This window comes from Hemiscyllium ocellatum, chromosome 1, assembly GCF_020745735.1.
Source record: "Hemiscyllium ocellatum isolate sHemOce1 chromosome 1, sHemOce1.pat.X.cur, whole genome shotgun sequence".
Lineage (NCBI taxonomy): Eukaryota > Metazoa > Chordata > Chondrichthyes > Orectolobiformes > Hemiscylliidae > Hemiscyllium > Hemiscyllium ocellatum.
In genome coordinates, this window is record NC_083401.1 from 79,287,551 (window position 1) to 79,303,245 (window position 15,695).

General features: G+C 39.2%; 1 protein-coding gene across 2 annotated transcripts in view; it reads left to right on the plus strand.

Annotated features, from left to right (window-relative positions):
* The window catches only part of rab3c (RAB3C, member RAS oncogene family), a 165,307-nt gene that overhangs the window by 5,895 nt on the left and 143,717 nt on the right, over window positions 1–15,695 (plus strand). For both annotated transcript variants that reach the window (XM_060823589.1, XM_060823558.1), the window contains exon 2: window positions 2,562–2,789. In XM_060823589.1, coding sequence (XP_060679572.1) covers window positions 2,562–2,789 — 228 coding nt within the window. The remainder of the gene's footprint in view (window positions 1–2,561; window positions 2,790–15,695) is intronic.

The window sequence follows — 15,695 nt, forward strand, 5'->3', positions numbered from 1 at the left end:
ATTCACTCATGGAATGTGGGCATCTCTGGCTAAGACATATAAACCTCTTTCAGGTCACCCCTCAGCCTCTGACGGTCTGGGGAAGACAGCCCCAGCCTATTCAGCCTCTCCATACAGCTGAAACCCTCTAACACTGGCAATATCCTTGTAAATCTTTTCTGAACCTTTTTAAGTTTCACAACATCCTTCTGAAAGGAGGGAGACCAGAATTGCACACAATATTCCAAAAGTGCCCTAGGGTAAATGGACAAGATCTTTTCCCTGGGTTAGGGAGTCCAAACAAGAGGGCATAGGTTTACAGTGAGCGGGAAAAGGTTTTAAAAGGGACCTAAGGGGCAACTTTTTCACGCAGATTTCGTGCATTTATGGAATGAGCTGCCAGAGGAGGTGGTGGAGTCTGGTACAATTACAGCATTTAAAAGGCATCTGGATGGGTATATGAATAGGAAGGGTTTGGAATAGGCTGGGGCCACATGCTGGTAAAAGGGACTAGATTAATTCAGAATATCTGGTTGACATGGATGAGTTGGACCAAAGGGTCTGTTTCAGTGCTGTACATCTCTATGACTCTATATTTTGCCCATCCCTAATTTCCCAAAGTGCAGTTAAGAGTCAACCACATTGTTGTGGGTCTAGAGTCACATATAGGCCATATGAGGGCAGATTTCCTTCCCTCAAGAATTTTCCTGACAGTAGTCATCATTACTGAGCTGAAAATGTGTTGCTGGAAAAGCGCAGCAGGTTAGGCAGCATCCAAGGAGCAGGAGAATCGACATTTCGGGCATGAGCCCTTCAGGCTCCTGCTCCTTGGATGCTGCCTGATCTGCTGCACTTTTCCAGCAACACATTTTAGCTCTGATCACCAGTCCTCACTTTCTCCTAGTAGTCATCATTAGACCCTTAATTCTAGATTTTTGTTTGAATTCAAATTCTGCCATGGTAGAATTTGAACTCATGTCCCCAGAACATTAGCTGAGCTTCTGTATTGATGGTCTCGCCGTCTTATCACTAAGCCGTTGGCTTCCCCATATTCACTAAGTCTTCAACCAAACCTTTGTTAAAACAATAAATAATTGTTAACATCACTTTTTAAAATTTCCTCTTCACCTTTTAATATCTAAGAACGCAACACAACTTACTGTTGGTCAGATTCTAGTCCATACTCAGTGCACTCTCCCCCTATAAGTCTGAGGTGAATTCTTATTTGCAGATGCGTTCTATTTTGTTCAAAAAGTGCACAATTTCTAGGCAGTCAGTCCATGGGACATTTTATGAATTCCTAATTTGGAAATAGATCCAGTCTGACACAAAGTTGGGATACAGACAGTTTCTAACCTCATGCCTTAATGCATTGAGCTGAGATATCCCTTTTGTTTAGACTGATAAAACCTTATGTTTTCTTGGGACTGTGACTTGAAAGACGTTCTGGGATTTGCATATTAATCAATTAAAACCTGCATCCACATTCTAAGTGATTAAAGACTTAACAGTAGGTTTCTTCAATACATTGCATCAGTTGTATGACACTTTGATCTTTTACTATAAATTCTGTGTCCTTTATTGTTGCCCCACTAGCTACCTGACGAAGGAGTAGTGCTTTGAAAGCTTGTACTTTCAAATAAACCTGTTGGACTATAACCTGGTGTAGAGTGATTAAGCAACAGGTATCTGTACAAAATCTTTATCCAGAACAGTCCTGATGAAGGGCTCTGGCCCGAAAAGTCGAATTTCCTGTTCCTTGGATGCTGCCTAACCTGCTGTGCTTTAACCAGCAACACATTTTCAGCTTTATCCAGAACAACCAGATATCTTTTGTCCAGCTACTTGTTATATTTTGTTACCATTTTATAAAAATAAAGTATTTCCATGTTTAAATAGTTAACATTTAGGAAACACTATCTTGGGACAAAGTTAATGGTCATTTGGACAAGTGTAGATTAACTAAAGAAAACCAATGTGGCTGTGCTGAAGGCATATAGAACATAGAACAATACAGAGCAGAACAGGCCCTTCGGCCCTCGATGTTGTGCCGACCTGTGAACTATTCTCAGCTTGTCCCCCTACACTATCCCAACATCATCCATGTGTTTATCCAAGGATTGTTTAAATCTCCCTAATGTGGCTGAGTTGACTACATTGGCAGGCAGGGCATTCCATGCCCTTACCACTCTGAGTAAAGAACCTGCCTCTGACATCTGTCTTAAATCTATCACCCCTCAGTTTGTAGTTATGCCCTCTCGGACAAGCTGACAGGACATTTGAGAAGTGCTCAAAATCAAAAGAGGTCTGCTGAGAGTTGAGTAATAGAACACCCAGATGCAAAGTGATTTTCAAATAAACCCTGATGTCATAAGTCACAATTATAATTCAGGCTTTTCACTGTTAACCAATAATTGAATTACTACAGGTTTGGTAAATTGTGATTTTATTTTATTTCCATCTTTATTTTTATTTGTAAATTTCTATGGTCTTTTGTATAAATCTTTTTAACAAAGAGAACAACAATGTAATATACTTGGGTCAGTGGGCATTTTGAAAGTATTTTTTAATCTATCTTCTAGATGGCATCTACACAAGATTCTCGATATGGCCAGAAAGAAACAGCTGACCAGAACTTTGACTACATGTTCAAATTACTGATCATTGGCAATAGTAGTGTTGGGAAGACCTCATTTCTTTTCCGCTATGCTGATGATTCCTTTACATCTGCCTTTGTGAGCACTGTGGGCATTGACTTCAAAGTAAAGACGGTTTACCGGAATGAAAAGAGGATTAAGTTGCAAATTTGGGTAAGTTTACACCTATGGTTTAAAATACAGCATCCTCAAACGCTGTAGTTTAGTGAGAATCTTACTTTATAATCTTTGTTTGATATTTCTATAAGTCATTCATGACTAAAGTTTTTTAAAATTTGGGGGATACTTTAGTAAAGTGTTTGCAAGGTATTAATGGATGTTGCCTATGGGTAACTAATTTGAGTGTATCCATTTTGCCACTGAAAGGGGACACACACCATTTCCCATTTTTTCTCTTTCTGCACATTAAACTAGTGAATGAAATCCTGAGTAGTAGTAATCCACTGAACAGCTAAGTCATGTTTGTAACATGAAGTCTTAAGGTTGAAGAGCATTGATTCAATCATGTTTGAAGAAATAAGTAGAAAGTCTGGCTTATAATGAATTTAAAACACGAAAATAGACCAAAAGACAATTTTCTTTCAAAATGGAGTGATATGTAGTTTTCTTCCATTTTGTTTTTTTTGGTCCTGTAATATAGACTTCTATTGAGTTCTGTCAAAACTGGAATTATAATTTGGTAACTTTAATTATATTCCAAATGGTAGTTTACTTTGACTTGGTGCCAGATTTAACCCGAATGTTTTGCTTAACTATATTCAAAGAAAATCTCCTGGAAAGTGAAATTCAAATAAATAATCACAACATGCGGTTTAACAGTCTGAACAACAGACTGTTGTTCTCTGCATTACTTGTCATCTAGTTACTCTTAAACATGGGAGAGTGACTCAGCCCAGTGCACCCTCATCAACATCTTCAAGTAGAAATGAAAATAAATTGTTTTTTTAAATAAAAAGCAATATTAAGAAAACATTGTTTGTGCGTTAAGTATGAAATACTTTCCTCTTGAAAATCATCTGATATTTTGCAGAAAAAAATGATGATTTCATGCACGTAATTATTGGTGAGGAAAATAAAGACTCAAGATTTGCATGTCTGTGAGGAAAAATAGCTTTTTGCTGACATGGTAAACTGCAATTTTGTTTATTTGTGAAGGAATATGAGCAGATTTTTTCATTAAACCTAGAAACAAACATGCAACATATGTTCAGCAACAGTAATAGACATACCTGCTCATAAAGCCTTGTGTCTGCTCAGTGTCAATGCTCTGACGCCAATGGATAATTTCATTATAAAAGCACAAAGACTCAGATTAAGTCATTTTCCTTATTAGACCAACTGTTTCTCTTCAGTCTGCACGAACTTTCTGTTGCATGCTGTCTGGCTTTAAGAAAAATTGAATTATTATGCATCTGCTTAACTGGGTCACACTGCAATGTGGATATTTGTAACATCAGTCAATAACTGAACAGTTTTTAATGTTGCTATAAGCTCAAATGTAAATCATACCCAAAATTAGGTTGGATGACAAATTCATATGCAACATGTTGACAAACATCAATCCTATTTAACATTCAGTTCCGTCAGCATTTTATTAAATCACCAAATAATAATTGTCAATGTCAAGTGATATTATTTTAACTTTTTTAAATTGCATCCTCTTACACTGAGGCTCTTATTTTTGTTGACGTAACTGATATCCTGTTCCATATCATCCAGACACTGAAAATGCACTTTGCGTAAAGCCCCTCTCTATTCTGTTTGATTGGATCAGATTGTGTGGTCAGATTTAATTTCAGGTGTGCCACAAGCAGTGAAGTGAGCGAACAGGATAAAGAGAGAACAGGTATCACACTGAAGTATTCCCAGAGGCACCATGTTAGGAACTTAAATGCATTTTTATCTTCACATTTTAAGTTTTCAAATATAAATTTAATCATCATTTTAAATATATGTTGAATTCTTGCTCACTGTAAAATTTGACATTTCATAAATTTAAATTATTCTTTCAGAGCCAGCACGACAGTAATTATGAACTTTGATTGCTGTTAAAACCCTGTCAGACCCATTTCATAAGGAGTGACATTTTCAACAGGTTTTGCAATGAGAATAGTGGAATGTGGGCTTGCCTGTTCCTAGTTTCTCTTGAGAAGGAGTTGGTGAGCTGCTCTTGAAATTTTTCTGTCAATTTATTCTTCTTCAGTCGTGGAACATTGATGTCACTGGCTGGCCAGCATTTATTGCCCATCCCTAGTTGATCATGAGAAGATGGTGGTGAGCGGCCTTCTTGAACTGCTACAATGCTCTTAGGGAGGGAATTTCAGTGTATCGACCCAGTGGCAGTGAAGGAACAGTGATGTATTTCCAAGTTAAGCTGGTGAGTGGCTTTTAGAGGAGCTTGCAGGTGGTGGTATTCCCAAGTACCCTCTGCCGTTGTCCTTCTCCGAAGCGTTTGTGGGCTGACTGGGTGCTATCTAAAGATCTTTGGTGAATTTCTGCAATGCATCTCATTTGGCTTCTGAGTTTACAACTTGTAGTTTACAAAAGCTATTAAAAGATTATTTGTGGAGTTCAATTAAAAGTTTGTTTCATCCTAGGGAGATAAGCCACCTGAGGAAATTTAAAAGCTTTGAATGGGCTTCAAGAATGGGAGCTATATTAAATTGTTAGAAACTTAATTTTATTTGATCTTCATGTGTCTCCTGAGGTCTGTCAGTTATGAATGTTGGATGCTATGGAATAATGTTGGCAGGGAGGTGAGATAACATGGAGATCAGTGGGGATATGAGTTGGATTTGAAGTGGCATGGGACTAAGTGGGGTGAGGGGGGAATGGAGGTTAAGCAATCTTACGGTTTCTAAAGCAACTGTGATGAAGTCCCAGAGAATTGATGACAGGTTCTAACCAGTGTGCATCAGTGCTTGCCTACTCCATTGACTGCCAAGGATCTGCTTCCTACGTCAGTGTGCCTGAGTGTAACACCTCCTCAATATGAAAATTTCATTTTATGTGACTCTTTTAAGAAAGACAGGCCTGCCAAATCAGGTTTTCTCTTTTGATAGTAATAAATCTGGCTGTAATTATAAAAGAAGTTTGTTTTTACCATTCACACATGGCTTAGTAATTACACTCTGGTAAGAAGTCAATATTGTACCTGTAGAAGGGTGTAGAATCATACACAGTAACTTGTGAATTTCCACATTATTCTGTGCACATGAGAATTCCCCAAGTTGTTGTTATTTCTGTGATATAATGAAAATTCATGCAGTCAGTTTCACAATCATTAATATGCAAAACCTAGGGCACTGTATTCAAATTAACTAAGTTCACAAATGCATTAAAATGCATATGGAGGAGTTTATATGCATGTGCGTTACAAGTACAACTGGGGACAATTTTCTCTCCCTTTATTTAGTTAAACTTCAATAGAGTAAAATGGGACAATCTGGAAATTTCTGTCAGTAAAACGATAAGCCCATAGGTTATAGGAGCAGAATTAGGCCATTTGGCCCATTTGAGTCTGCTCCACCATTCAATCATGGCTGATATGTTTATCAAACACATTCTTCTGCCTTCTCCCATAACCCTTGAACCCCTTAGTAAGAATCTATCAATCCGTGTCTTAAATACCCTCAATGACCTGGCCACAGCAGCCTTCTGTAGCAATGAGTTCTACAGTGTCACCACCCTTTGGCTGAAGAAATTCCTCCTTGTCTCAATTCTAAGAAGTCATCCTGTCACTCTGAAGCTGAGACTAACATTCTTTACTTGCAAATTATGTTAGTAGAAATTAATGTAGTGTAAATGTATGAAATGTTGTCTTAATGTTTATCAATTTGAATTCACTTCAGTTATTTGCTAAAATTTAATTGTTCTTTTGCTGAATGACCATACTAGTAATTTAACATATTTTGGAGCAGAATAGCTGAATCTACAGTATTATTAATACATTCAAATATTCATGATTTTGCAAACATTGAGAAAAATCAATTACAGCAATAGCACTTAAACAACTAAATAAAGGCCAGACATTAATTAGGAAGGCACCTTATTTTGTGAAATGAAATTCTTCCATATTTAGTGTTTGGCATTTAAGTTTCAAAACTGTGAACTGAGACTAATTTTTCAATCTTTGCAACAATTATCTGTACCTTTATGTAAGAAGTTCTTGATGGTTCTAAGTATTAGTTTTTGCTGCCTGTGATTGATTTAAAATAATATTCATTTAGATTTCATTTTTGCATCCTGGATATAGATTTGTTTCCTAACTGTCAAATGCATTCAGGGAAAACTCTACTATTGAGATTTATGCAAAGATTAAACTTGGAGTGTAAAGTGGTGCAGGGCATTGTATAGATTCATAAATGCAATTTAAGTGAGTGGTTTCAATCATTTTGCCTTTGCTGCTTCTGAATTCAGGCTACATTTACATCATAATTACAATATCAGTGTGAGTTCAAATCTCTTTGGACCTTCATTATAGTTCAATTTATATTGTATTGTTCATTAATAATTAACAAACCACAATGAGTGTTGTTCAATTTAAAAAAAAACAACTTGACACACCTTGAGCGTTCTATTGTGATTAAACTTACTAGTCTGTGACTTCTATTGACTCAGTCAAGTACAGTTGAGTTTAAGTGTTGGACGTTGAAAATCAATGTACTGAAACGCAAATAACCCAACCCACTGCATAGTTATTTTGTTACAGGTTGTATAAATTTAATCTAAGAAGATTTGTCTCAGTCTGCGGTTTGCACTGCTAAAATTAAGATGTTATGAAATGTCATTTTTTTGATAATTCTTGTACTTACTAGCTTGGGAAATTGAAAAGGCAGTTTTTTGCAACATTAATCCTTACTTCCAAAATCTGGTGGAGCAAGATATTTAAGTGAAGTATTTATTCCAAACGATCACTTTTTAAAAATGGAATAATTATTAAAATCTTCTAGAATTTAAGAGCAAGTTTTAGAATATTCTACAATATACTTTTCAGAGATTAGATTTCTTGCAGTATAGAAACAGGCCATTTGGCCCAACAAGTCCACACCAACCCTCCAAAGAATAACCCATCCAGATCCATTCCCCTACCCTATATTTACTAATGCACCTAACACTATGGACAATTTAGCATGGAGAATTCACCTGACTTGCACATCTGTATATTGTGGGAGGAAACCAGAGCACCTGGAGGAAACTAACAGACAAGGGGAGAATGTGCAAACTCCACACAGACAGTTGCCCGAGGCAGGAATTGAACCCAAGTCCCTGGTGCTGTGAGGCAGCAATGCCAACCACTGAGTCACCATGCCACCCAAGCTGTGTATGTTATATTTTTGTTTGGTAATATTCAGTTTTAATAGGACTAATGCCTAATAGCCTTTTTGATTTTACTCTGAAGCTATATTCATTTACCTCCTGTGGGAACAAATCAGCTTGTCTCACTCTTCAGTCTTTTCCCAGAGTACTCATTTGAAAATCACAATTGAATTGGCCTCCATCATAAATATCAAGTCTTACTCTAAATCCACTCATGTATATGCTTCCACTATTCCAATGTAACAATAAACACCAATTGCCATTGACTGTGAAGAAGATTTCTGCTTAGTTCTTCAGAGGATATGTTAGTGGCTACCTAGCCTTTTTCTTCCAAACTCATCTATGCTGTTTGACTCTTCTTAAATGTAAATGCCCTGTTAGATATTGTTTATTCATACACACGATGTGGACGCTGCTGACAAGGCTTACATTTATTAACTATCCATAATCACTCTGGAAAAGGTAATCATGAACAGCCTCCTTAACAAATAAATAGTTTGTGTAATAAGTTCAGCAGACAATTCAGAACTATGTGTAGGCCAGTCTCTACTGGATAGTAGATTTCCTACCCTTGAAGGCAATTGATAATACAGAGAATTTTTTGCAAAAAAGAATAGTTACATGTAACTGTACTGGTGGTTATACTGACTTTTTTTAATTCCAGGTTTTCGATTTGATTAATCGAATTAAAATCCCAGCAGCCTTTTTGGGATTTGAACTCATGCCCTGATTTTAATTCTGAGTGAACAAATCCGATTTGAATGAACTGGAATCTCACTCAAATGTTTAAATCATTAATCCAGGCTTCTGGATTACAAGTCCAGTAATTTAACCATCCTCCATATACTTCCTTCTGGAAAAGGAAAAATTATTCTGTCCTGCTCAATCTGTCCTCTTGGGTAGGCCATAAGAACATCAGAAATAGGAACAAGCATAAGTTGTTCAGCCTCTCAACCCTACTTCACCATTCAACAGGATCATGGCTAATGTGACAGTCCTCCAGTCCACTTTCCTGCATTTTCCCCATTACCTATGATTCCCTTATTGAGCAAGAGCCTGTCACAAGGATTCTGCCCCACGGCTCTCAGTGGCAAGGAGTTCCAAAGACTCTCAACCCTCTGAGAAGAGATTCCTCCTCATCTGAAATTGGCCCACTTTATCCTGAGACTATGCCCTCTGGTCCTAGATTATCACATGAGGGGAAACATCCTCTCGGCATTTACCCTGTTAAGACCCTTAAGAATCTGATATGTTTCCACAAGATCACCTCTGATTCTTCTTCTAAACTTCAGTGAGTAGAGTTCTAACATGATTAGCCTTTGCTCATAAGATAACCCCTCCATACCAGGGGTCATCCTAGTGAACCTTCCCTGAACTGCCTCCAATTAAATTATATTGCTCCTTAAACAAAAGGACCAAAACTGCTCTCGGTACCTCAGATGTGGTCTCCTTAGCACCCTGTGCAGTTGCAGTAAGACTTTCCAATCGCCTTGAAATAAGAGCACATGTTTCATTGGGCTTCCTGAATACCTGCTGCGTCTCTAAGCTAGCTTTCGATGTTTCATACACAAGTATTCCCCCCAAATTCCCTTTGTGTTGCAGCTTCCTGCAATTCTCCATTTAAATAATACTCTAGATACATCTAGATACATGGTTCCTGAAGAAGGGCTTATGCCCAAAACGTCAATTCTCCTGCTCCTTGGATGCTGCGCTTTTCCAGCAACACATTTTCAGATCTGATCTCCAGCATCTGCAGTCCTCACTTTCTTCTAGATACATCCAATCAACTCTGAGTCAAACTTTATAAGTATTTTCTACATTTCTTCAATACCGTTTTTTAATATTAGCGATGAGATCTACATACTTTACTGAAGTTGGGGTCTATCCAAAAAGTTTCTATCATAATTTTAAAATGTCTTTTCACTTTAGTGTTCATGTATTCCTTCAGAAAAAAGCCTCAAAGCATTTAAGATCTTTTCAACTCCTGTTGCTAATTTTAGTGATGTGTGTATCTGTTATCTCAGATGTATTTCTTTCAACACTCCATCTGGTTTTTTGCCTGCCAGGAATACATGGCCTTTTATCCCTCCTACCAAAATAAACCATCTCACTCTTTGTTAATCCACCCACTCTGCAGCTTGCCTAAGTCCTTTTAACACTTTACTATGGTTTTCCATACCATTAGTTACTTCCTATATTATGGCTAAACTTCAGAATCCTTCATTATCTGTGAAATGACTTACAACATTGTGTTAATGAAAGAATCTACTTGCAATATAGAACCTTTTGTTCCCTATTTGATATCATCTGTAATTCTACTCCATTTTAATTCTGACCACTATTATAAACAACAATAATTGCAGAGCCCTAAGTGACACCACTTTCTGACATTCCAAAGAACTTAAAAATGCTTCTGTTTTTATGCTCCATCGACTTCTTTCAATCCATTCTGCTATCTAACCCCTGATTCTGCACAGTCTGTGCTTGTCAACCTAAGCCATATTTTTGAAAGGCTCTTGAAGTCCATATCTATCTCATCTACTGTATTTCAGTTGCCTTTTTCTGTTTTTTTTCAAAAACACAAGGTTGGTTAAAGATTGCAAAAGTGTTTTCTTTTGTAAATGTTAATACGGTGTTTTCATTTGTGGGTATTCCAAAACTAGGGACCATAAATATCAAATAAGCAGAAACGACTTTTTTGTTTCAAAGGGCGTGGGTTTCACTGGTTAGGCCGGTATTTATTGTCTATCCCTAACTGCTCTTGAGAAGGTGGTGGTGAGCTGCCTTTTTAACCTGCTGCTGGCTATGTCCTGTAGGTGAACACACAGCACAGTTCGGGAGGGTGTTCCAAGATTTTGACCCAGCAACAATGAAGGAATGATGATATAGGTCCGAGTCAGAATAACGTTTGGCTAGGCTGAGAACTTGCAGGAGTTGGTATTCCCTTGTGTCGCTATCCTTGTATTTCTGGATCTGGATTTGGATTGGGAAGTTGCTAACAAAAACAATTGTGTAAATTGCTGAAATTATAAATGGCACTTAATGCTGCAATTATGGAAGAGGGAGTGATTGTAGATGTGATGCCAATCAAGTGGGCTGCTTAGTGCTGGATAGTGGCAAGCTTCTTGTATGTTGTCAGAGCTTCATTCATCCAGACAATTGGCAAATATTCCATCACATTCCTGGATTGTCGAATTTGCTACATTTTGAAATAATTGAGGAGAATAGCATAAATGCCTTTAAATGGAAGACTGATAGTTACAAGAGACAAAGGATTGAGTGATAGAGAAATGAAGGAAGGAAGATCAAGTAGAGCACAATCACGTGTCAAAAAGTAGTTGGATTGCATGGCTTATTTCTGGCTTTTATATATATGCAATTGTCTTCTACTATAATAGTTGCTTCTTTGGAAAAGTCTTTAATAAAAACTGGGTCAACATATATATTCAGTACTCTTACCATTCAAGTATCATCTCCTGTAAGCTTATCTGAAATGTCAACTTCAGAGAAGCTGTCAGTTTCTAACTGAACAGCTCAGAAGATGGATCGCCAGTGTGATTGATTGCCTATGGGCAATTTGGACAGCTAGTGATGAAAATAATGTAAAGGAGAGAAAAGAAAACATTAAAAGATGATCCTTTTACAATTCATTTTCGTATAGAAGGATGTAGAGTTGTGCTGGAGAGGAACAGAAATGCAGAAAAGTGAAAAGTAAATTACTCCTTTTATTGCTATGTGAAGTAAAAGAAATTTTCTATGTATTTTCTTGTCATTTCCACTTGACTGTTTTGAAACTTCATTCAGGTATGGATTTGAATGCTTTGAATATGCTTTGTTTTGTTGAAGTGGTTGTTTACTTGTGTGTGTTTTGACAATTTACTGACATTGCTTCTGCATCAAGTTGAGCTATAATGCTTATGCTGGGTATCAGGTGAGAAGACAATTGAACATGTGTCTGTTCTGCTGTCAGTGATAATTTAAATAGTTCAATCATCTCAATCTGTTCTTTTTACATTTAAATAATTTATACTGGACTTGCAATTTCCATGAAGTTCACCATTGCATGTTATAAATGGAGAATGCAAATAAAGAATGCTTAAATAAATGGGAAACCTCATTAAATTATCAACATTATAGAGATTTTTAAAAAAAATTCTTTACCTTTTTATCTTGATAATGACAGTTCCTACATAGGGGAAACAGAATGCTGCCAGCATGTTTTGCATCTATTCAATTGTATATCAGCTTTACTATATTTCTACAGAGCTGAAAATGTGTTGCTGGAAAAGCGCAGCAGGTCAGGCAGCATCCAAGGAACAGGAGATTCGACATTTCGGGCAAAAGCCCTTTTTCAGGGCTTTTGCCTGAAACGTCGAATTTCCTGTTCCTTGTTTGCTGCCTGACCTACTGCGCTTTTCCAGCAACACATTTTCAGCTCTAATCTCCAGCATCTGCAGACCTCAGGATCTGTAGAAATATACGAGGAGAAAGTGAGGTCTGCAGATGCTGGAGATTAGAGCTGAAAATGTGTTGCTGGAAAAGCGCAGTAGGTCAGGCAGCAAACAAGGAACAGGAAATTCGACGTTTCAGGCAAAAGCCCTGAAAAAGGGCTTTTGCCCGAAATGTCGAATTTCCTGTTCCTTGTTTGCTGCCTGACCTACTGCGCTTTTCCAGCAACACATTTTCAGCTCTAATCTCCAGCATCTGCAGACCTCACTTTCTCCTCGTATATTTCTACAGATCCTAACACATTGCTAAATACATTATTATCAGGCAGGTGCATGTGTATATGGAATACTGGCTTCTATGTCAAGGAGTAACAGGACATTTCTGACCTGACAGCACTGCAAATAAAAATGGTGCAGACTGAGCAAGCATGTTCATACACATTTATCTCACAATCATAAAAAAAAAGCAAAGTATATTGATGTTGGAGATCTGAAATCAAGAGTGCTGGAGAAACACAGGGTCATACTGGACTCTAATTGTTAACTCCATTTCTTTGCCCACAGGTGCTGCCAGACCTACTGAGTTCCTCCAGCATTTTCTGGTCTCATAACATAGTTACACAGTCTTCCAATCATGTTTTTCATCAGGCATAGTGCAGTTTCTGAAGCTCACTGTTGCAAGGTGATTTCAGCTGATTTTAGAGGAATATAGAACTGTTTGGTATATGTCTCCTGTATTCCAATGTGTTGTATTATAAACTGAGCTGAAAATGTGTTGCTGGAAAAGCACAGCAGGTCAGGCAGCATCCAAAGAGCAGGAGAATCGACGTTTCGGGCATAAGCCCTTCTTCATTCCTGAAGAAGGGCTCATGCCCGAAACGTCGATTCTCCTGTTCCTTGGATGTTGCCTGACCTGCTGCGCTTTTCCAGCAACACATTTTCAGCTCTGATCTCCAGCATCTGCAGTCCTCACTTTCTCTTGTTGTATTATAAAGGTTACTTACGCTTTCTGTCACAACTGAGGCATCACATCTGCTAATGCACATTTCTCTGTTCCATTTTAATACCTTACTAAACACATGAACATTTCACTGGGCAAAAGTATTCTCCAGAAACATAGTACAAGAGTCATGGGGCTTGAGATCCCACCTATTTGCAGAAATAATGGCAATTACAATGCCTTAATGAGGCTTGATGATCATAGGTATTCCATTGAGAAAAAGGCTGTCATAATTTAAGTTTTCTATCCTGAGAACAAAATCTCTTAATTTGGGAGAGAGAAGCCTGTATGTTTAGGGAAAAATATGTGCATTTTCATCTCATTGATTACCAACTTGTTGTCTTAGCTACCCCTTTTGCAAATAACATGTGCCTAATCAGGAAACTCAATGCTTCAAAAATTCAACAGCAAAACCCTAGCAGCTAGCTGTTGAGTTGAGGCCTCGACCTCAAGTCCAGGTGAATTCACAGCTATGCCAACCATCCTCCTTCACTTCAGATGCAACCAGTACATAATTGAGCATGAGGACTCACTCGTCCTTACAACCACCCAACTAAGCAATCGCGTACCACCAGCACAGGAATGTCAGCTTCATGCTCGCAGGCTGGCTTGGCCAGCAGAATCTCTGGCGGAGGTTTCAGATTAGCAGGCAGCGGCAGCCAGTAGCTTCTGGTTCAGAGGGAAGACTTTGACATGGAGGGGAAAACTGCATTAATATTGTAGGCAAAGCAGCAGCTGATGCGGCAAACAATTGTTTGCCTGTGAGAAGGAGAGGGAAACTATCTTTAGTGGGGCATCGGGGGACTCCAATCAGTTAGGGTGGCTGACTACAATCCGTTCAGAAGCTGGGCCATTCATAATCTGGTGTAGTTGGCCATGAACAGTCGGATAGGAGACAGTGAGGACTGCAGATCAGAGACTGCACTCTGGAGATCAGAGTTGAGTGGGGAGCTGGAAAAGCACAGCAGGTGAGGCAGCACCTGAGCAGCAGGAAAATCGACACTATAGGGCATAAGCCCTTCATCACGAATGAGGCTTGTGGGTTGGTGGAGCTGAGATAAGTGGGAGGGGGGAGGGGGGAGTGCAGCTGGGGGGAAGGTAGCTGAGCATGCATAGGTAGATGAAAGTGGAGGAGAAGGTAATAGGTCAGAGAGGAGAGTGGAACAGATAGATGGAAAAGATGATGGACAGATCAAGGGGGCAGTGCCAAATTGGAAGCTTGGGACTGGGAAAAGGTGGGAGGATGCAGAGAGAAAATGAGGAAATTGGTGAAATTCACATTAATCTCATGTAGTTGGAGGTTCCCAAGGTGGAAGATAAGGCGTTCCTCCTCCAGTCATTGAGAGGTTAGGGTTTGGCAATGGAGGAGACCCAGGACCTGCATGTCCTTGTGGGAGGGGGAGTTGAAGTGGTTCAGCCAAGGGGCAGAGCGGTTGGTTGGTGTGGGTGTCCCAGAGATATTCTCTGAATGATCCGCAAGTTGGCGCTCTGTCTCCCTGATGTAGAGGAGACCACATCGGGTGCAACTGACACAGCAGATGACATTTGTGGAAATACAGGTAAATTTCTGTTGGATGTGGAAGGATCTTTTGAGGCCTTGGATGGAAGTGAGAGGGGAGGTATGGGTGCAGACTTTGCACTTGCTGCAGTGGCAGGGGAAGGTGCTGGTAGTGGGCTGGTGGAGGATGTGGATCTGGCAAGGCAGTCACAGATGGAATGGTGTCTCCATCACGCAGATAGGGATGGGGAGGGAAATATATTCCTGGTGTTGGGGTCTGTTTGTAGGTGGTGAAGGATGATGTGATGTATCCGGAGGTTGATGATGTAGAAGCTGAGGACCCGGGGGTTTCTGTCCTTGCCAGATCCATGCCTTCCACCAGCCCACACCCCACTACGTGCACCCTCACCTGCCACCATAGGAAGTGCAAAACCTGCCTCACTCCTGATGAAGAGCTTATGCCCAAAACACTGATTCTCCTGCTCCTCGGATGCTGCCTGACTCACTGTGCTTTTCCAGCACCACAAGCTCGAACATGAGCAGTCAGATGCTGGCTTAGTGAAGATCCGCACTGTTCCAGTCCAGGATTTGACCTTATTGGTCAGTCAGTTGGGGTGGGATTAATTAGTTGGCCAGGCAGGGTCTGTACACCGTCCTGAGGATTTTAATATGTCAGCCTATATCGACAGTAAGGCTATCGATGATTTAGGTCTGGGAATTGACTTCAATATACTGGGTCGCTGAGGGATTGATCAAAGTGATATGGACAATTGGAGATAAAGTGGGGCATTTCA